Below are 22,601 nucleotides of genomic sequence, written 5' to 3'. Positions count from 1 at the left end.
TGCAGAGGCTCTTTGCATCCAAAACAACATGGCAGGGGCAGAGCCGAAAAGGACAACAGAAATCCCCAAGGGCCCCCTGCCCTCTAAGAGGAACCTGGAAGGCTGCGGGGGCTTCTGGGAGAGAGAGAGAGAGAGATCACCCAGGGTGCGGAGCAGACCCCTGGTGGGACATATGGGGGTCGAGGAGTCTTGGTCCAGCTCCAGGCTCCACCTGTCCCACTCACTGGGTGACCTCAGGCAGGTTTCTCAACCTTTCTGTGCTTCTGAAAAATCCAACTGAAAACAATGGGGCTGATAGCCCTGGCTCCCTGGGATGAATGAGAGAGTCCAGCCTGGGACAGGAGCTCATGGGCCTCACGACCTGCAGCCCGCACGAGGTCATCTCCTGTGACCTCATCCGGCCACGGCTGTTGTGAAGGCACTGAAGCTGTGCTTGGGCCACGTCACTGTCACCGAGAACACACAGCCAGCGAGGGCTGGGGATGTCGGCATGCAAAGCTGAGCAGCGGCCTCACCTCTGTGCTACCCCATTCACTTCTGAGCCTCCAGTGGCCAGCGCTGCGAGTGGCACCTGCCAGACATGGGCATGATGGCCAGGCAGAGGGACAGAGTAGGCTGCCTGGGGCGGCAGTGGGCATAAAGAGGGGGCCTCAGGCAGGGCTCTGGAGTTGAACTTAGAGCCATTGGAAGCCCCAGACTCCCCCTAGATGTCAGGGTGCATCGCCACCCTCCCCCAGGGACCCGATGTTACCCGATGTTGGGTTTGTCTTGCAGTAGGGAAATTGAGGCCCAGAGCTAGGATTCGCCCGAGGTCACAGGGTCAGGGCCTCCATCAGGGTAGACAAGGGCCTTGGGGTTGGGCCCACCCTGCCCCACGTGGTCAGGATGGAAGGCTGAGGGTGAAGGGACTGGGTCAGGTGGGCCCAGGGCCCTGGGCAGGCCGAGGGTGACGCCTGGAGCCACAGGCGGGCCCCAGGGGCATGCTTGGCTAAAGGTGGCAGGTCCCCGGGAGGAGCTGAGCTGTCTGGTGGCCCAGCTCCTGCACTAAGAGGATGAGGAAGGCAGGGCCAGGGGAGGCAGGTTCTCCTCCCCTACCCCGACCCCTTCGGGTCTGAAATACTTGCAGGGCTCAGGCCTGCTGTGGAATCCAGAGGGGGCTCTCGAGGCTGGGCGCGGCCAAGCCATGGTGGGGGCACTTCACACAGGGTCCCCGGGCCCCGCCTCAGCCCTGCCCACTCCTCCATCCACCAGACCACAGCCATGGTCATTCATTGCCAAGCACCCAGGACCAACCAAGCTCTGCTGGATATGTCCGTGTGGATTAACTCACTGTACTAAGAGCAGCCCATGGGGTAAGAGCTGGGGCGTCATCTCCATCCTCTGGAAGCAGCATCTGTAGCCAGAGTGGTCCAGCCCCCTGGCCGAGGCCACAGAGCCAGCAGGGCAAGAGCTCTGGCCGTGGCTGTGGGTCCACGCCTTGCCCACCATCCCCACCTACGTGGCTTCCTTCCTGAGGCCAATGGATGGGCCCACCCTCTTCTCCCTCCAAGGTCATCTCGTCTGCCCCCAGGGTGAGACAACCTCCATCCTCTGGGAAATGACTTGCCCAGGATATGGGCTGGGGGCAGAGTGGCACCCAGAGTGGCCAGGTCCACCTGCAGGGCCCAGCCAGCTAATGGGTCTGTCCCCTTTTGCCAGCAGCAGCTCTGAGCTGTCACTCACACACCATACACGTCACCCATCAGAAGCACACAATTCAGCGGATTTTCGTAGTTCCCTGAGCAGACTGTCATTGCCACAATCTGCTCTGGAGAATTCTCATCACCCCTAGAGTACCCCTTGTCGTCTCTCCCCCTGCAGCCCTGAGTGGACCATGCACCTGCTTCCTGGCTGCCGATCTGCCTGGTCTGGACGTCTCACAGACGTGCAATCCTGTGTTGTCCCCAAAATCCATGGTGAAATCAAACCAAAAGGGCCGGAGCTGTGGTGTAGTAGGTTAATCATCTGCCTACGGCGCCAGCATCCAATATGGGCGCCGGTTCGAGTCCTGGCTGCTCAATTTCCCATCCTGCTCTCTGCTATGGCCTGTGTGGGTCTGAGCTATGGCCTGAGAAAGCAGTGGAAGATGGCCCAAGCGTGTGGGCCCCTGCACCTGCATGGGAGACCTGGAAGAAGCTCCTGGCTCCTGGCTTCAGATTGGCCCAGCTCTGGCTGTCGTGGCCATTTGGGGAGTGAAGAACTCTCCCTCTATCTGTAACTCTGCCTCCCAAATAAACAAACAAAGCTTAAAAAAATCAAATTAAAAGACAAATTTATGTGGATGCAAACGATTTTTGAAATCAATGCATAGTTTTTTCATAACGTGCATTTCCCGTGGACTTTTGAAAGACCCCTCTAGGCATGGATTTCAAATTTTTTGTACTGAAATAGAGGCAGGAACCCGACCACTTGAGCCATCACCGCGCCTCCCAGGCCGGCACTGGCAGGGAGTGGGAGTCGGAGCCAGGAGTCAACCCAGACTCTGCGGGGGGACGCAGCATCCTGACGCCCAGGCCAGCGGCTGCCCGCGTATCCCTCTCTGCGCTACCTCGGTTCTGTAGATGCGAAGGGAGATTGAGGGGCCACGGCGCTTGCCTGGGCTGACCCAGTTCAGCACCTGTGGGCAGGGGGTGGGCGCTATCCACCTGACTCTGGAGACCCTGGCCACCCTTCCCAGGCCCCGCCCAGAGCTGCCTCTCAGCTTTGGGGGCAGGGCTTTGGAGCCTGAAGGGGGCTCTGTGGGTTCTGAGGGCCTGGGGGTGGCACTGGGGCCAGAGAGGGAGGGTGGCTACGCTGACCCTTGGCGCCGCAGTCTGTGGTCCTCGCCCATGTTATTCTAGATGCTTCCACCTCTCCTTCTCCCCCCTCTGGCACCAGCCCCTTCCCCTTCTGCTCTCAACTCCAGCCCAGTGGGATGACTCAGCCCCAGCTCAGGAGGCTGTCCCCTCCGCCACCCCCCCCCCCCACACACCTGTCTCTATCTGGCCGAAGTCGCCTCTGGGACATAATTGTCACCAGTGCCAGGACTGGCCCCACCGGCATCCAAGGGCGGGGTGGCTCCTCCATCGGCGCGTCCTGTGGCCAGCCTTGGCGGGGCCCTCTGCCCTTTAATCTGGGGGCGCTCCCTGCACCCTCCCCCCAAGCATCCATGGGTAAACCAAGGCAACTTGGCCCTCCCAGAGCACCAGGAATCTCTCTCTAGAATAGAGACTGCCCCTGGCGCTGGCTTCCCCACTGGATCCCCCCAGCAGCCCCCGGGAGTCAGCCACTTGCAGAAGCCCTGACACACAGGCTGGGTCCCCTGGGATAGATGAAGACACACGAGTGACTTCCCCAGGGCACGGCCGGGAATGTAAGCCCGTGCTGCAGCACCCAGGCCCCCTGGAAGGGAGATTTTTTTTTTTTTTAAACAATCAACTGAAGTTCTTTATTTTATGTACAGAGAGCTGGCATGACGTTCCAAGAGTTAGTATGACTTCCCATAGCACTGATGTCTTGGAGGATCCATTCAAGGAAATGACTTAGTCCAACTTAATGAAGCCGATGTCCTTCGCGTACTGACGGAAACACTGGCGGCACATGTTCAGCCCGTATTTCCGGATCAGACCGTGCCGGTTTGAGCAGACGCGGCAAGAGCGGGACCCTGGCCGAATTTTCGCGGGTGGCTCCAGTAGAGCTGCTGGTGGCCCATCTTGCTTTCACGAGCGCAACGAAGCAAAAGGAAGGGGAAGGGAGATTTCTAAGGGCGCCAGCCTGGGGCAGAAGGACCTCTGTGACTCTTGGTGGCTGCGGCCTCCTGTGCTGAGTGACAGGCGCTTGTTCATGGCTCTCATCCATCAGTCCAGGGGCAGCTGCGAATGCCAGCTCTGCCACCTTGAAACAAGTCGGTCAACCTCGCCAAGCCTCAGTTTCCCCAGCTGTAAAATGGCTATGAAGATAGCTCCTGCATCACGGGGCGGTCGGAAGGTGTGAACTAATGCGTGCACGGTGCTAGGTACGTGCCCAGCACATGCCGTGGCTGCTGTGGCCATGACTGCTAGGTGCGGCACAGGGGCAGAGGAGGAGGCTGGGATGAGCTCGGGCCCAGGCTCAGGGCCCATGGGGAGGCCCATGGGGCCATGGAGGACGCCCCTCAGGAGGCAGAGGCCCCTGGGCTTCTGGCTCGGGCTGAGCTGCACACCTGCTCCGTGACCTGGGGCAGGTCACACGCCCTGCTCTGGACCAGAGCGTCCTGCCCTGCGCAGCGGAGCTCTGGATGAACACTGCGGGGATGTGGGCAACCAGCCAAGCCCCTTCGGTCTATTTTTGCACACCGCTCATCTCCAGGGAGCCCTGCCCCTCCCCAGCTCCCAGGGCTCCTGAGGTCTTGCCCGGAAGCGGAAGGCGGGGCTGGGCCCCGCTGCACCTGCTGAGGCCTTGGTGCTGCCGCTCTGGGCTTGGCAAACTTTCTTCTTGTCCTTTTAGGGCATCTACAAATCCCCAGGCAAGTTGTAGGATTGACAATTCCCATTCTTCCCATGAGAAGAGAGGGAGAACATGATGCCAGCCAAGACGAACAGGGTCGGGACCCCTGCTTCGGAGACCCCGTGCTCCGGGCAGCAGCAGCTCCCCCAACACCAAGCCCTGCGAGTGGCCAGGAGGGACCTTGAGGTGCAGGGCCATCTGTCCACCGGGACAGCCTGACCAAGATCCATGTCCTCTGGCCCCAGCTCCCTCATCCGTAAAATCACACCTGGGATCAGTGGCCCTGAGGGCTCCTTGAACTCTGACCTCCGCAGCCTATGAACCAAGACTCTTTTTTTTTTAATTTTTTGACAGGCAAAGTGGACAGTGAGAGAGAGACAGAGAGAAAGGTCTTCCTTTTGCCGTTGGTTCACCCTCCAATGGCTGCCGCGGTAGGCGCGCTGCGGCCAGCGCACCGCGCTGTTCCGATGGCAGGAGCCAGGTGCTTCTCCTGGTCTCCCATGGGGTGCAGGGCCCAAGGACTTGGGCCATCCTCCACTGCACTTCCTGGCCACAGCAGAGAGCTGGCCTGGAAGAGGGGCAACCGGGACAGGATCGGTGCCCCGACCGGGACTAGAACCCGGTGTGCCGGCGCCGCAAGGCGGAGGATTAGCCTAATAAGCCGCGGCGCCGGCCCTAAAGACTCTTAAGAGAGGCTCTTCAGATTGGAACTGGGCTTTACTGTCCAGTCCCGGCTGGCCCACGGAGAGCCGCAGCTCAGAGAGGGGGAGATGCTTTCCTGAGGTCATACAGCCACGGGCACAGGCGGCTGAGTGGGATGAGCGGGGTCCTTCCACCACTGTCTTCCTCCCTGTGCCTTCCCCAACCCGGGGCTGCCTCCACCCCAGCTGCTTCGTGCCCTCTCTGGTCCCCAGTGCCCCCTGCATGGGAGCAGGGGTGAGCTCACTGTGCAAACGGCTGCCCGTGAGGCCGGTGGACCCCATGGACTCCCCACCAGCCCCTCTGCCTCCTTCCTGGGTGAGACGCTGCAGCTGGGACACCGTGACTGGAGGAGGCGAGAGAGTCGGGGACAGGGGCCCGCTTGCCCGCACTCCCCTGGCCAACCGCGCTGTTCCTGGTGGTAGGGGAGGGGAAGGGGCATCATCAGGCTGGGGACCTCTGCCTTCGTCTGACCTTACCCAGGCCTTCTGGGACAAGTAATCAGAAAGACCTGACAACCTGACGTTCACTTCTCAACAGCAAACCGAGGCATGGAGCAGGGGGCGGAACCTGCCTTACGTCACCGCTTGGGAAGAGGGAGAAGTGACCCAAGCCCCGAGCGAGGGCGATTCGGAGCCGCATAGTGGGTCATGGGCCCACGGGCAGATCTCTCTGCCTCTGCCTCTCTGTAGCTCTGCCTTTCAAATACACAAATAAATATTTTATAAAAAAATAAGCGGGAGAAGATGTCATGAACTCATGTGTCACAGGTGAGTGAAATGTGTGTGGGTACCTGATTAGGTGGAATTTATTAAAGATTTTTAAATGAGTTATTTATTTATTTATTTGAAAGGCAGACTTAGAGTAGAGAGAGAGAGAGGTCTTCTATTCTCTGGTTCACTTCCCATAATGGCCATAATGGCCAGCACTGAGCCAGGACAGAGCCAAGAGCCTGGAGCTCCATCCGGGTCTCCCATGTGGGTGCAGGGGCCCAAGCACTTGGGCCATCTCCTGCTGCTTTCCCAGGCACACTCTCAGGAGCTGGATCGGAAGTGGAGCAGCCGGGATTCTTTTTTTTTTTTTTGACAGGCAGAGTGGATAGTGAGAGAGAGAGAGAGAGAGAGAGAGAGAGAGAAAGGTCTTCCTTTTGCCGTTAGTTCACCCCTCCAATGGCCGCTGCGGCCAGAGCATCTCGCTGATCCGAAGCAGGAGCCAGGCGCTTCTCCTGGTCTCCCATGGGGTGCTGGGCCCAAGGACTTGGGCCATCCTCCACTGCACTCCCTGGCCATAGCAGAGAGCTGGCCTGGAAGAGGGGCAACCGGGATAGAATCCGGCGCCCCAACCGGGACTAGAACCCGGTGTGCCGGCGCCACAAGGCGGAGGATTAGCCTGTTAAGCCACGGCGCCGGCCAGAGCAGCCGGGATTCTAACCCTCGCTCATCTGGCCCTGAGATCTGTTGTGATTGTGAGCAGCTGCCGTTTGAAAAGTATCCCCAAGGGTCAGCGGTGGCCATGACCTCCGGTGTCCTGGAGCTGTTCCCTCAGGCCTCTCAGGACGCTCCCCATGCAGGGTGAGAGGTGAGAAACTGGTGACCCCAAATCTGGCCACCCCGTGGCCTTTGGGATGTCACCCAAGGCTCGTGGTGGCCGCCAGCCCACCTGCAGGCGCTTAGTGGGGATTTGGTTGCCAGATTGAAGCTGGCAGGGTCAGCGGGCTCTGCCCTGAGACTGGCACCCAAAGTCACCGCCTGCCTGTGGGAGCCCACAGGGCAGAGGACAGGGCCCCCGGGGCTCTGGGGACTGGTGAGGCTGGTGCCTCCGACCTGCTGTCCAGGGCTGCAAGCTGAGAAGGTCCCCCCACCCAGCTCCCAGAGGTCACCCTCCCCAGCAAGCCTGGCCACAGAATGGGGGACAAGGTGGCTCCTTGTCAGGGGCTCCTGGGAGACGGCCCCTCCCTTGTCGAGGGGCCACGTGCGGGGTTGGAGGGTCTGAGGCCCGCTCAGTGGGCTTGTCCTCCTGCAGGGAGGCCTTTCACTCTGGCCCAGGCTGCAGCACGGGGCCTTGGGGCCCCCGGCGGGGTGCACGGCTGTGAAGTGTTGCACCAGCTTTCCCCAAGGCAGGTTCTTGAGCACAGCCGTGTGGGGAGAGACAGAGCAGCATCCAGCCAGGGCCCGACCAAGTCAGTGCTGGCTTCCTGGGCAATTCGGGGAGCACGGAGGAGGCGCTGCAGAAGCTGGACTTGCTGCTGGTCTCACAGCGGAGGCCGGCTGACTGCACTCCGACACATGCGGAGCTGGAGAATGAATGTTCGTTCCAAGGCCAAGCCACGCGGGTCTCCCAGCGCATCTCCACCATGGCGCAGGCTGCAGGCCCCAACGCCACTGCTGCCCAGTCAGGGGACCGTGGGCACAGGGCTCAGGCTCCCTCGCCTCGATTTCCCCATCTGTACCTTGGGGCGATGATGGCAGAAGTTGGGCTCTCCCAAGAGACAGCACCAGGAGGGTGTTGAGAGACTTACTTTAAGGGACCGGCTCCTGTGACTGGGAGACTGAGCCCTCGCCCACCACCTCCCCGGGTGCACGTGTGCAGGAATCCGGAGCCCAGAGCTGGAGCTGGCACTGAACTCCGGGCGCCCCGGGGTGGGACACGGGCATCCTAGCCGCCATCTTGCCCGGCAGGCCTCACGCTTGCCCGGCCCTGTCACTGCCCAGCCGTCCCTGGGCGCCCAGCACTGCTCAGGGAGGGGCTGGCATCCAGGGCGCCGGCGGTAAGTCCCGGCGCCATTCCTCAGCGCTTGACAGCTTATCGCCTGTGCTCCCGGCCCTCGCCCGGCTCCGGTTTCCTTCGGGTCCTCTCCTGACTGTGACCCTGACTTCCCTCCGGAGCCACAGCCCTGGATGGAGCGGCCTGGGCCACCTCGGGGCGACTCCTGTGGGTGTCTCAGAGACAGGCGGTGCAGGTGGGACTAGAGGACAACGGCAGCAGGGAAGCCACACAGAGCTCCGTGTGCACAGACCCACGCGGGACACACACGGTGTGCTCAGACCCACGTGGGACACACACGGTGTGCTCAGACCCACGCGGGACACACGCGGTGTGCTCAGACCCACGCGGGACACACGCGGTGTGCTCAGACCCACGCGGGACACACACGGTGTGCTCAGACCCACGCGGGACACACACGGTGTGCTCAGACCCACGTGGGACACACACGGTGTGCTCAGACCCACGCGGGACACACACGGTGTGCTCAGACCCATGCGAGGACACACACGGTGTGCTCAGACCCACGTGGGACACACACGGTGTGCTCAGACCCACACGGGACACACATGGTGTTCTCAGACCCACGTGGGACACACGCGGTGTGCTCAGACCCATGCAAGGACACACAAGGTGTGCTCAGACCCACGTGGGACACACACGGTGTGCTCTGACCCACGTGGGACACACACGCGGTGTGCTCAGACCACACGGGACACACACAGGGTGTGTTCAGACCACATGGGAACCACACGGTGTGCTCAGACCACGCGGGACACACACAGGGTGTATTCAGACCACATGGGAACCACACAGTGTGCTCAGACCCACATGGGACACACGCGGTGAGCTCAGACCCATGCGGGACACACACGGTGTGCTCAGACCCACGTGGGACACACGCGGTGTGCTCAGACCCACGCGGGAACCACACGGTGTGCTCTGACCACGTGGGAACCACACAGTGTGCTCTGACCCACGTGGGGACACACACAGTGAGCTCTGACCCACGCGGGACACACACGGTGTGCACAGACCCACGTGGGGACACACACAGTGAGCTCTGACCCACGCGGGACACACACGGTGTGCACAGACCCACGCGGGACACACACGGTGTGCTCAGACCCACACGGGGACACACATGGTGAGCTCAGACCCACGCGGGAACCACACAGTGTACACAGACCCACGCGGGAACCACACGGTGTGCTCTGACCACGTGGGAACCACACGGTGTGCTCAGACCCACGCGGGAACATACGGTGAGCTCAGACCCACGCGGGAACCACACAGTGTACACAGACCCACGCGGGAACCACACGGTGTGTTCAGACCACATGGGAACCACACGGTGTGCTCAGACCACGCGGGACACACACAGGGTGTGTTCAGACCACATGGGAACCACACAGTGTGCTCAGACCCACACGGGACACACACGGTGTGCTCAGACCCACGTGAGACACACGCGGTGTGCTCAGACCCACGCGGGAACCACACAGTGTGCTCTGACCCACGTGGGACACACACGGTGTGCACAGACCCATGTGGGAACCACACGGTGTGCTCTGACCCACGTGGGACACACACGGCATGCTCAGACACACGTGGGGACACACAGGGTGTGCTCAAACCCACGCGGGACACACACGGTGTGCTCAGACCCACACGGGGACACACACGGTGTGCTCAGACCACGTGGGACATACACAGGGTGTGTTCAGACCACCTGGGAACCACACGGTGTGCTCAGACCCACGCGGGACACACACGGTGTGCTCAGATCCATGCGAGGACACACATACGGTGTGCTCAGCCCACACGGGGACACACATGGTGTGCACAGACCCATGCAGGAACCATACGGTGTGCTCAGACCACACGGGACACACACGGTGAGCTCAGACCCACGCAGGACACACAGGGTGAGCTCAGACCCACGCAGGACACACAGGGTGTGCTCAGACCCACGTGGGACACACACGGTGTGCTCAGACCCATGCAGACACACACAGGGTGTGTTCAGACCACATGGGAACCACACAGTGTGCTCAGACCCACGCGGGACACACACGGTGTGCTCAGACCCATGCAGACACACAGGGTGTGCTCAGACCACGCGGGACACACACGGTGTGCTCAGACCCACGTGGGGACACACACGGTGTGCTCAGACCCACGCGGGGACACACATGGTGAGCTCAGACTCACATGGGACACACACAGTGTGCACAGACCACGTGGGAACCACACGGTGAGCTCAGACCCACGCGGGACACACACAGGGTGATCAGACCCACACGGGACACACATGGTGTTCTCAGAACCACACAGGGACACACACGGTGTTCTCAGAACCATGCAGGGACACATGCAGTGTTCTCAGAACCACGCAGGGGCACACACGGTGTTCTCAGAACCACGCAGGGACACATGCAGTGTTCTCAGAACCACGCAGGGGCACACACGGTGTTCTCAGAACCACGCGGGGACACCACACACGCCAATGCACCTGAAGGGACTTCAAAAGCACCTGGAAAATGGAATGAAAAGATAAATTTAGGGACGGTGCTCGGCACAGTGGGTAAAGCTGCCGGCTGTAGTGCTGCCATCCCACATGGGCGCCAGTTGAGTCCCGGCTGCTCGACTTCTAATCCTGCTCTCTGCTATGGCCTAGGAAAGCAGCGGAGGATGGCCCAAGTCCTTGGGCCCCTGCATCTGTATGGGAGACCCGGAAGAAGCTCCTGGCTCCTGGCTTTGGATCAGCCCAGCTCTGGTTGTTGTGGCCATTTGGGGAGTGAACCAGCGGATGGAAGACCTCTTTCTCTCTCTCTCTCTCTCTCTCTCTCTCTCTCTCTCTCTCTCTCTCTCTCCTTTCTCTCTCTCCTCTTCCCTCTCTGTCTGTAACTCCACCTCTCAAGTAAATAAATCTTTAAAAAAGAAAAGAATTTCACGGAACATGCATTTGATGAAAGAAATTGTGCAGGAGCCTCAAAGTTGTTTTTGCACCAAGTAGACTTGTCGATTAGTTGCGTTCTTCTAGACTTCCGGAGCCCTCATCCATGGCTGTGACGGCCTGCTGGTGGCTGCCGGGTGCTGACACACGGGTGCCACAGGGACTCTGGTTCCCAACACCTAACACCCCAGCTGCCTCCGCGCTCTGCAGCCCCGTGTCCCCCCACCAGGGGCGCTTTGTCAGAAGTGCGCCCCTCGGAGGGAGCCTAACGTGGACTCACACCTGACACCGGCCTCCCGCAAACCTGGGCTCGGCGACCCGCGGCCGCTGTCAGCCACCTCACCTGGGGCAGTTGTGTCCCTCTAGAGCCCAGGCCTCTGTGAGCTCCACAAGAAGGGTGGGGGCACCTTGGCAGATGCCGCCGGCTGGTGACAGAAACCTGGTCAGGCACGCAGGACTCGGGGGCATGAGGTGTTTTGAGGTGTGTGTGGTACACAGTGTGTGATGGTGTGTGGTGTCTGGAGTGTAGTGTGTGTGTATGCAATCTGTGTGTGGTGTGTATAGTGTGTGGTATGTGATATGTGTATGGTGTGTGTAGTGTGTCTATGTGATGTGTGTGTGGTGTGTATATGTTGTATGTGATGTGTGTGGTGTGTGTGTAACATATATGTGGTATGTGGTGTGTGTGGTGTGTATATGTGGTATGTGATGTGTGTGGTGTGTATAGTGTGTGGCGTGTATATGTGGTATGTGATGTGTGTGGTGTGTGTGTAACATATATGTGGTATGTGCTGTGTGTGTGGCGTGTATATGTGGTATGTGATGTGTGTGGTGTGTGTGTGGCGTGTATATGTGGTATATGATGTGTATGGTGTGTGTGGCGTGTATATGTGGTATGCGATGTGTGTGGTGTGTGTGTGGCATGTATATGTGATATGTGATGTGTATGGTGTGTGTGTGTGGCGTGTATATGTGGTATGTGATGTGTGTGGTGTGTATAGTGTGTGGTATGTATATGGTATGGTGTATGTGCTGTGAATGGTGTGCTATGTGTCTCCGCTGTGTGTGTCCCGTTGGCTGTGTTTCTCTGGAGGACCCGCACACACACCACCTGACCTCTGAGATTCTAGTCCAGGGTCACCGGGCCCCGAGGCCCCGCCCCCAGGACCCAGCCTGCAGCCTGGTGAGCCCCTGGGCCGGTCGCGTGCGTGTGTCCCCACGTGACCTGGGAGCCTGCCCAGCACCGGGCACGCTGCAGGTGCGGGCAGTGGGGTGCCACAGGCCTCCCGGAGGAACGTGGTGGGAAGGCCAGCAAGGGGCTCCCGGGGGACCCTCGGTTCCTGGGCCCAGCGCTGGGCCTGCCCCGAGGGAGGGTGGCCGCAGGAAGCCGGGTCCTGTCTCCCTCCTCCCACAGGCTCTCTGGACGCCCAAGCCTGGTGTCCCCTCCCAACCGTTTCCCTCGGGGGCGGGGCTGCCCTTGCTCGGGAGGTGACAAACACCAGCAGAGTCAGAAACTGCAGGGCCTTTTATTAATCCAGGCGGGTGGCCCAGCATCTGCGAAGGCACACGCACATCCAGGGAGCTGGATGTGCCGCGTCCCGGGCTGGGCCCAGGCCTCCAGCTGGCCGAGGGCAGTCCCGCGGTCTGCGGGCGGTGGGTGGGGGGCGCGAGAGGCCGCGTGGGAGGCTTGGTTACTGCGTGGACTGGCAGTGAAAGCCGAGGGGCAAAGTGTGGGTCGATCTGAAGACGGCAGGAATCGGGTGCGGAGGGAGAGGACAGGAGAATTGGGTGCCATCCAAACTGCACAGGTCACAGCGCACAACAGGCCACGTGTGCCCCAGGGAGCCCCCACCCCCAGCCCGTCCTAAACGAAGCAGCCACTCAAAGCGCAGGCTACGGAGCTACGTGAGCGTGGGGCGGGGCCGGCGGGGCCTAGCCCCCTAGCCCTGGAAGCCCAGCTCCTTGTACTTGGCCGCGATGTCGTTCCGGAACAGCTCCAGGGCCTTGCTCATGGCTGCCTGGGCGTCGGCGCCGAAGTCCCCGGGGTGCTTGCTGTGCAGGACGTGGATGATGGCCTCCGAGATGAACTGCGGGGAGGGGACAAGAGGGCGCTGGTCACTGCCGGAGGCCAGAATGTGTCCCTCCTTCTCCTTACTCCAGAGCCCTCTGGTGAGACCCCCACCTGGACGTGGCTGGGTGACCTCCGAGGACTGATTCCTTCACACCCACACCCACCGGGAGCCAGCTACTGCTACCCCCCTGCTTTACAGGTGGGGAAACTGAGGCACGGGGCAGTTAAGCCGTGTGCCGAGGTCACACAGACAGGTAGGGGCACTGGATCCCAGGTTTGCCGGCTCCAGAGCCCACACTCGTGCCCACTGCCCTCAGGGTGGACCCAGCTGGGGGTGTCAGGCACGAGTTTAGGGCACCTCCAACTGCAGAGAAGCCAGGAAAGGCCAAGGCGCACCTAATCCAGGAGTCTGCCCCCAGGCCTTCCAGAACGAATCTCATCGAATCTCATCTCTGCGTGGTTAACGGCTTAGCACAGCTGCTCCTTTAAAGCCCCTGCTTTCCATGCCCCGCACAGAGTTAGTGCTCAGCCATGGGGGGGGGGGGGGCAGGGATGGGGAGGGGGGAGGGAGGAGTGCGCTGAGCCCAGGACGGCCTCACCTTCTGGCACCTGTGTTTGCCATCTTCCTCCAGAGACAGCAAGCTCTGAGCCATGGGGCTGTCTGGGGACCCACGCACGCATGCAGGCCCCACCCACGCATGCAGGCCCCACCCAACCACAGCCCTGGCAGGTGCACCTCGAGGTGTCGTGTTATGGAGGACACCCCCTGGTGGCTGGAGTGAGGCTGCACAGCAGGTGGATGGCACAATTGCGCGTGTGCTCAGGAGAGCGTGGAGCCGGGAGCGGAGGCGGGGCCTGACCAGGCCTGACCGGCTGGGCTATCTCAGGACCCCAGGGTGCAAGGGACGTGAGGCATCAAGGGACAGAGGAGTCACCCCCAGTGCACACCCCTTGGCAGGATGCCCCAGCTCTCTCTTCCGTGGTGCTCAGAACCAGGACGGCTTCCCACGCACCTGTGCCTTTGGCATCTGTTTGCACACGTGCTTGAGTTTGCCTCTAATTTCATAAATGCGGTGGAACAAAGAGGGCGCACAGGGCGGCGGGGGAGCAAGCCCTGCCCTTAGGGAACTCGGGAGGCAGCTGAGGCCTGTCACTGCACCGCAAAGCCAGGGCTTCCGTGACCCCGGGGGTGGCCCCAGCTCGGCCTTCCCTGGGTCTGGAGCAGAGCTGCCCATATCCGGGGTATCAGGGCGGCTGGAGGACTGAGACATGGAAGCCACCCCGCACCCACTGTCTGTGGGTTGGGGGCCCGTCTGCCCACAGGGACAGAGACAGCCCTGCAGGGAGCACAGAGGAGGCCTCCAGCGAGGGCACGAGTTGACATAAGCCTGAGACAGAGAGGGTTCTGCCCCCAGGAGCTCGCATTCCAGCAGGCACATGGACCTGGGGCCGTAGGGGTGTGGGGGCGGCTGGGGCAGCGGCCTGTCTCGCCCCAACGTGGGTGGCGGCTACTGAGCTGGGCTGTGGATAAACAAGGGTTTGCCCAGAGAAGGCAGGGAGGGAGCAGAGGTCCGGGGGTGCAGGCGGGCAGAGACCGGGGCAGGTGCAGGCTCTCAGAGGTGGGACTGCTGGGTCAGGTCTTCGATGCTGAGGGGTTGGGCGGGCAGCAGGGTTTGTGTGCGACTGGCCTGGGGGATGGGTGCCGCTCAGGAGGTCAGGCTAAGGGGGTGTTGCGGGTGGGGGACATGGTGCGCCTGGGTTCCGGGCACCATGGATTTGACTGCCCCTGGCTGATGAGCTATCTTGGGCGAGTGACTCTGAGCCCTCAGTTTCCAAATCAGTGAAATGGGGGTGAGAGGGTACCTGCTTATCCACCTCTCAATACCCATTCTCCCTTCTTCCTTGGTATCAGAGCACTGGCTGTCGCCTGGCCCGCCCTGTTGCTTGTGCCTGGGGCAGCCGAGGTTCCAGCTCCACACCCATAAATACGGCGGAAACAGGCCGGCGCCGCGGCTAACTAGGCTAATCCTCCGCCTTGCGGCGCCGGCACACCGGGTTCTAGTCCCGGTCGGGGCACCGATCCTGTCCCGGTTGCCCCTCTTCCAGGCCAGCTCTCTGCTGTGGCCAGGGAGTGCAGTGGAGGATGGCCCAAGTGTTTGGGCTCTGCACCCCATGGGAGACCAGGATAAGCACCTGGCTCCTGCCATCGGAACAGCACGGTGCGCCAGCCGCAGCGCGCCTACCGTGGAGGCCATTGGAGGGTGAACCAACGGCAAAAGGAAGACCTTTCTCTCTGTCTCTCTCTCTCACTGTCTACTCTGCCTGTCAAAAAAATTAAAAAAAAAAAAAAAAAAAAAAAGACAGCAGAAACAGTGGAGCACCTGCCTGGCGGTACAGACTCCTGGGGGCGCAGGGCTCCAGCGGCCCGGGATCTGGGGCAACAGACACCCTATTCTGAATCCTGGCTCTGCCACCTGCCCCCCCACCCCCGTGACCATGACCCTGACCCTGAAAAAGTGACTGTCTCAGATTCCGCCTCTCCGCGTGGGCGTGGCCACCCTCGCGGCCCCGCCCCCGGCCCCGCCTCCCACCTCCAGGTACTTGACGGGGATCTTGTGCTTGGTGGCGTGTGACTGGGCCAGGGGCTTGATCTCCGCCTCGTGGTGCCCCTTCTTCTTGAGGATGGCCCCGAGCGCGGTGAGCACCGTGTTCCCGTGCTTCTTCAGGTCCTCGGACGCCTTCATCTCGTCCTCCGACTTCAGGTGTTTGAACTTGTCGAATTTCTCCAGCGTCTCAGGGTGAGTATGGAAGAGCCTGCGGGCACAGCGGGGCGCTGCGTGAGACGCGAGCGAGCACGCGCGAGGGGGCCCCCTGCCCCTGCCGCTTCCAGCCGGGGACCTTGGGCAATTCACTTCCTCTCAGCCAAGGAGTGTGGGAAAACTCGTCCCCCAGGGAAGATTAAATGAGATAGTACTGTGCTATTGTCAGCAGGGTGTCTGGGCTATGGCCACTTTTATTACCCAACACATCCCCTTCATTGTCCCGTGGGCTCACCCTGCCTTTCTCAGACAGTAGAGGACTGAGTGGCCTTGTAGGCGGGGAGGGGGAGGGGTTCCTGGAGCTGAATGACCCTGACTGGCTGAGCACGCACTGTGTGCCAGGCCCCAGGCCAGGCTCTGCACCTGCATTTCCTTGTGTGGAGTCATTTGCATTTATGCCCATTTGACAGATGGGGCCATAAAGGTTTGGACATGCTGAGCCACTAGTCAATATTTCAGGGCCAGTAGGTGGAGGAGCCAGACTGAACCCAGACCCGAGGGACTCAAAGTCACCCCAGGGGCTGGCGATCTAGCCTAGCGGGTAAAGGACCGTCTCTGCGGCTCCCTGCCCAGAGAGAGTCCTTCAGGACTTAAATACTCCTGGCGACGGGAGGCTCCTTCCTGCCTCTCAGAGCAGTTCTGCCGCTCCGGCCTCTCTGGCTGGCTTTGGGCCAAGCTCTGACCGCCTGCCGCTGCCTCTCCCCTTGCTGTACCGAAGCCAAGGGGCCCTGGCCCAGCCCCGCCAGAGACCCCGCGGCCCCTGTCTGCTCAGAGCAGCCTGTCCTCCGGGCGGCTCCGTTCCTCAGAAGGTTCCTCTCGTGACTTCAAGGCTCCAGGGCACCCCCACAAGCCCACTGTGGCTGTGCCCCAATCCGGAGCCTGAGCCACTGCACCCAGAAGTGGTTGTGAGGAAGCGCCTGGTCCCCACGGTGTCCCCGTGGGGAGGACCAGCTGGGACCAGGACACTGGGCTTGTCTTCCTCCGACCCCAGAAGGAGTCCCTGGTATCGAAGGTGACCTCTGTGGCTGTGGTCAGCCCGGCTCCCCAGCTCTGGTCACCCCACTGCTGGGCAGTTAAGACAAGTACTCATTTGTGGAACTGGCGTCTCCCCTTCCCGACTTCCTCATTCCAGGCCCCCCAGTGCAGTTAGGACCTCACGGTGCGGAGAGAGACAGTTCTAGAATTTTGTAGGGAGAGCGAGCGGACGGTGAGCGCTGGCCTGGCAGGTGCTGACACGGAGGACTTTCTAAGGCGGCGGGTATTTTAAGTACTTGCATGTCCTGAGTCCTCGCAGCAACCCTGGCCACAGGCACCAGGACTGCCCCATTTTATAGAAGAGGAATGGGAAGGTGAGGGCCGAGCTCACCCAGGCAGTGGGAGGCGCCGCAGGGCCCAGAGCACAGGTTTTCTAAATGACACAGGCCTGTGTGCTCTCCCCTGCTGAGCCCCCTCCTCACTGCAGCCTGGGGCACCAGGATCTCCCTCCTTCTGCCCTTGGCATAGGAGAGGGGGCGGGGAGGAGGGGAAGGGTCGGAGCGGGACTCGCACCCAAGTCCGTGTGTCCAGGTCAGGCCAGGGGTGGTCTTGCGAGCGGGTGGATTCACAACCGCGCCTTACGAGGAAGCCCAGGATCCCAGGGCGGGAGGCACTTTGAGATAAGCAAAGTCAAACCCTCCCCCAGGCACAAGATGGTCTTATTCCAACAAGGAGCGCACTCGGTGCTGTTCACACTCGCCGTCTCACCCGGGATCAGAGAGGCGGCCCCTCTGGACGGGAGCCGCTAGTTTGCTGCATCTAACTCGGCTACGCGCACAAATGCGCCCTTGGCTACATACAGGACCCAACGCCAGCCCACACCTGGGCAGCACTTAGTGTCCATCAGAGGGCTGTGCAAATAGTAACTCGCTTAAAAAGCCTGATGAGGCAATCCCATTTTACAGATGAACAAACGGAGGCACGGAAAGTCTGAGTGACTCACCAGGGACGGAACCCAGGCAGTGTGGCCTCACGCCGCCACTCCCGATGACGCCTCAGACCTGCTGTTCTCACCCAGAGATGGTGATACGCAGACCGGTGCACACACAGAAATGGACAAGCACAAGTGTGCACACGGCCACACACACGTGCGTGCACAGGCAGACGCGCACACGCAGGCGTGCAGCTGTGGACAGGGAGCAAGGCCTTCCCCCAGCACGCCCCGTCTGCCCACAGCCGTGCCCACAGGCACCACATCACCCCGGGGCCCCGTCCAAAGCCTCGTGCGTCACTGACAGCTTGTCTCTGGCACCTGGCTGCCCCGGCTCCTGACTGTTCTTATCTGGCGACAATGATCCTGCAATGGCTGCTGACAGACGTGAGACCTGGCACCCACACGGCAGGGCCAAGGTCAACACACTGGGAGGAGACCGTCTAGGGACTGAGAAGCTCGGACCCATGGCAGCCAAGGAGCTCAGGCTGTTCCTCACCCCGATGACTGCGAGACAGAGAACTGCAGAAGCTGAGACAGGCCCTGGCTCTGTCTCTAATGTGCTGTGTGATGTTGAGGAAGCCACTCAACCTCTCTGGGTCTTGGTTCGGCCATATTGAAACCAGAGGGACTGTGGGACCCAGACGATGCGTCTCCACCTCACTCTCCAATCTGAGCACCACACAGCCAGACAGGACATGGGGACCCACCAGGTCATCTCAGCATTGCACACCCCCCACGACCCCGAGTCCCGCGCAGGCAGCCCCAGAGCAGGCTGCGCCCCTGGGAAATGAGCAATGGAGGCCCCGCCCTGGGGAATGGGGTGGAGGGCGGGGCGTCTGGAGTCTCGGAGCCCCCCCCCCGCACGCTTGCGTTTTCTACTTCACCCCGCCCCATCAGCCCACCAGGGAGAAAGAGGCTGATGCCTGCTGTCCTTTGACCCAGGGCACCGTCCGACCCCCTCCTGGGGTACCGTGCATCTGCTTAGACCCCTGGAACTCCTAGCTCTCCCAGAACAAAGACCTTGCCCAGTGTGGCCAGGCTGAGGGGCAGTATGGCTCAGTGGTCACGGCAGAGAGGCTGCATTGGAGGGGCTGGGGCTTAGGCTCCAGCCCCGACCCTAGCAGCTCAGTGGCTGGCAGGTTCCTCAGCCCGTCTAGTGAAGGTGAGGACAGCGATCAGCTCCACCTCATCAGGGAGTTACTACAGGCAAAACACAGCACAGGGCCCGGCACTTGCTGCCTTCCTCCCCCTCATCGCCTCACCTCTGTTAACACCCCGTCTTCAAGACCACCACCATATCCACCACCACCTTCACCATCATCACCATCTTCATCACCATCACCATCATCTTCCTCACCATCACCATCTTCACCATCACCATCTTCATCACCACCATTGTCATCATCACCATCACCATCATCATCTTCATCACTATCACCACCATCGTCATCATCACCATCACCACCATCATCATCACCATCTTCATCACCATCACCATCATCTTCCTCACCATCACCATCTTCATGATCTTCATCATCACCACCATCTTCATCATCTTCATCTTCATCACCATCACCATCACCACCACCATCATCATCATCATCACCACCATCATCACCTCCATCGTCACCATCACCACCATCATCACCACCACTGTCAGCAGCAGCAGGAATCCTAAGTTCTGCCCATACCTGACGCTGGCAGCTGAGACTGCCGGGCCCCTGTGTTGTGAAAAGCAGGGGCCGCCAGCAGCGGTTTTCAAACTTTTCCTGGCCAGGAACTCCTTTGTCCCAACAAGAATGCCCAAATAAATACCCTCCAAGAGGTCTGGGCGAGACAGGGAAAGCAGGGCCCGGAGCCCACCCGGCAGCCCCTCCCTCAGTACCCGCACGCCTACTGCCGGCTTCTCCTGTCGCCCCTCCCACTTCTGTGTTTCAGAATTCTACGCCCACGCCCCTGAGGCTTAGGAGAAATGACCTTGCCAAGGTCACCGCAGAAGCCCGGGGCGGTGCCTAGAGCCCCACCGTGAGCTCCAGAGAGGGCCCTATGCAAGCTGGGAGGCAGCGCCCCCCTCCACCACGGGGAGGCCCCCAGCCCCCAGCACTGACAGCACAGGAGCAGCTGCCGTGGCTTCCATGTGTCCCGCAGCCCGAGACACAACGGGCACTGGGCCCTGTGGAGCCTGGCAAAGGCGGGCAGTGCCAGGCATCAGGTGTCATTGCTGGCGCCCGGCCCCTGGCAGGCCCTGCGACCCACCCTGGGGAGGGAGGAAATAGTCCCCCCATGACGCAACCCCCTGAGTCTCCTTCAAGACGTCCAAGTCGCTGCCTCCAGGCTGCCAGCCTGGATCACCTTGGAAAGACCCCCCGCTCTGCACTCTCTGATCCCCACGACCCTGCTGCCTCCTTCTCCCACGGCAGGAGGCTTGGTGGAGCCAGAGTGGGGCGGGAGCTCAGGGACCACGGCAGACAGCGGCTTCACTCGGTCAACAGAGAGACAAAGCCCGGAGAGGGGCAGAGACTTGCCCGAGGTCACACAGCAAGCCAGTTCAGGCACTGGCATCAACATGGGGTGGGGGAGACCTTCGTCCAGAGGACGACCATGGCAGCCCCAGCGGAGGGGGACACAGACACGAGGGAGCGCCCTGACATGCCGCTGGAGTCAACAGCAGACACGCTGTCCTTGCTGCAGCGTTTCCAGCCCAGACCACGATGGACTTGAACTTCAGATGACAGAGCTGTGGGGGAAACAAACATCTTCCCCAGGGAGCTGGGAGCTGGAAATAGGCAAAGCCCAAGGGAGCCTGGGGGGGGGTGGGGACATCTGAAGGGGGGAGGAAGCTGGGTGTGGCTCCGGCCCAAGGAGAGAGCCACGCATGGACAAAAGGCCAAGGGCAGTCCTCTGGGCGGCGGCCACCTGGGGGGGCGCTTCCTCCTGGGGCAGAGGTGCTGGGTCAAGCTCCCGTGGGGGGCTCTGGCTGAACTAGCCCAGAGCACGAGGGAGGGGCAGGACAAACCCAGCCTTTGGGGTTGAAGGCGACGGGAAAGCGAGCGTCTCCATGCCCCCCACAAGCCGACTCTAGGCACAAAAGCCGGTATTCTGGCTTCTCTGGTGGACGGGGGGCAGGCTACGCCTGGAAGCTGCATCACGAAGCCCTCAAACCCGCGACGCACCCCGCAGCAAAGGTCCCTGTTGGGCTTCTGTCTCCTGTTCTCTCGTTGCCAGGCTTTCCAAGGGTCCTAGTCCGGGCTTCCTCCAGAACAGTCACTAACATTTCTAGAACTTTCTATACCTAGCGGTCTTCAAAAAAGTTCATGAAAAATGCACCTTAGTGGAGGAGGGGGAAACTAGGCATAACTTTCAAAACTTTTTTGCACCAAAATGACGTTGTCTTTTGATTCTCGTTCCCTATGTACTTTCGGGAGCCCCGCGCCCTGTAGGCCAGGACCTGCACCAGACCCCTTGGGTGCTGCGTGTGTTCCCTGTGACGGGAGGATCAGCACAGGAGGCCGCTGAGACTCAGAGAGGCCAAGTCACTTCCTAAAGCTCACACAGAGCCGAGTCTGCAGCCAGATCTGACCCACCTGGAAAGCCCTGCCTTAGCCTTGAACTTTGCAGAATTAAAAGGGTTTGTGACTCTGGGGATGTCCTTTCCCGTTCAGGTGCCATTTGTCCTTGTCCTGGGAGGGAGGGGGCTGCCTCACGTCTCACAGGGCCCTGATTGTCTCTGACATCTGAAATCCTACGATTTCCCCCCCAGTGGGCAACCAGGCATCTGGGGGGCCCTGACATCAGCCGGGGGTGGAGCCCTTCCCCTAAGGGCAATCCCTGGTGCTAAAAAGCCAGCAGACCCAAGGAGAGGTCGGCTCACGGCCAGCAGCACAGCCAGCTGGTCCACCCTGGGGCTGCTGCCTTGCGGCTGAGCGCCTTTAATCTTCTGGGCGTGGGTGACAGGGACAGCGGGACGGCTTCCTTTTACCTGATGAGGATTTCCTGCCCGTGGCCGGCAAGGTCAGCCTCCACCTTCCCCCAGACATTCAGAACCAACTGCCACTCCGCGTCGCTGAGCCCCATGGCGTTCTGAAGGAGACAAGAAGATCAGGCGTGGGCTGGCTGGGTGCTCTGTCCCGGCAGCTGGCCGTTCAGGCTGCCCGGCCCCGGACGGGTTTTTATACCCTGCTGTGGGTCACCTGATGGCGTGTGCCCGCCCTCCGCCTCCCCCTCCTGGTCCTTCTCTCTCATCCAGCGCTCTAATCTCTTCCTTTCTCTAGCCCTCACATGGGAAACTATTTGAGGCCGGTGCCATTGTGGGGCCATGGGGGAGCTGGGGGGAGGGTGGGCAGTGGAAAGAGCAGGCGGAGGTTGAGCCACTGTCTGGGCTCTCGGCGTCCGGAGAAAGGGCACCGCCAAGGCCATGGCCAGAATCTGAAACCCAACGCCCCTGCTGTCAGCCTCCCCAGGAGGGCCTGTCATGTTTCTAAGCTTGGGCAACAGGCGCCCCAGCTGGCCGGCGGTCAGCCTTGGCCTGCCCCAGTCTCCTCACTCACCTTCTGCCCCTCACCCAGCCAGAGGGGGGTGGAAAGGAGGCCACGTGGCTTTGTTTACAGCTGGGGGAGGCCAGGCAAGTCCCGCTCCCCCGCTCCCCCGGGAGCTCCTGGCTTTGTGCCTCTACTCAGATGTTTCCCTCTGGGGAGCCGCACTTGACCTGCACCCGCAAGGTGCAATGCCCGTCCCCTCCCGCCCTCGACTTCCAAGCCTGCTGTACTGCGGATCCTGTTGCAGCGGATTGCCCGGTTTCTGCACCTGCTCCTCCATCAT

At 61.1% G+C, this 22,601-nt stretch overlaps 1 protein-coding gene and 1 pseudogene across 1 annotated transcript; both read right to left on the bottom strand.

Moving 5' to 3' along the window:
- Positions 1–3,452: 3,452 nt before the first annotated feature.
- LOC133767553 (small ribosomal subunit protein uS14-like) lies at positions 3,453–3,759 on the bottom strand (annotated as a pseudogene).
- An 8,675-nt stretch (positions 3,760–12,434) lies between these two features.
- MB (myoglobin) lies at positions 12,435–21,920 on the bottom strand. Its single transcript, XM_062201980.1, has 3 exons — positions 21,763–21,920; positions 15,587–15,809; positions 12,435–13,011 (listed from the first exon to the last, which is right to left on the bottom strand). Exons 1-3 carry the CDS (start codon positions 21,855–21,857, stop codon positions 12,865–12,867), a joined length of 465 nt encoding a protein of 154 aa, XP_062057964.1. The 5' UTR covers positions 21,858–21,920; the 3' UTR covers positions 12,435–12,864.
- Positions 21,921–22,601: the final 681 nt, after the last annotated feature.

This window comes from Lepus europaeus, chromosome 10 (assembly GCF_033115175.1).
Source record: "Lepus europaeus isolate LE1 chromosome 10, mLepTim1.pri, whole genome shotgun sequence".
Taxonomy (NCBI): Eukaryota; Metazoa; Chordata; class Mammalia; order Lagomorpha; family Leporidae; genus Lepus; species Lepus europaeus.
Note: the sequence above shows the minus strand (reverse complement) of the source record. Positions and strands in the feature narration are given on the sequence as shown.

Bases quoted from the DNA above. Each gene is read 5' to 3' on its own strand.
- MB (XM_062201980.1), bottom strand. From the start codon at position 21,857: ATGGGGCTCAGCGACGCGGAGTGGCAGTTGGTTCTGAATGTCTGGGGG. The intron at 15,810-21,762 runs GTAAAAGGAAGC...CTGTGCCCGCAG, and splicing joins GGGCAGGAAATCCTCATCAG to GCTCTTCCATACTCACCCTG. The intron at 13,012-15,586 runs GTGGGAGGCGGG...CCCTCCCCGCAG, and splicing joins TCCCCGTCAAGTACCTGGAG to TTCATCTCGGAGGCCATCAT.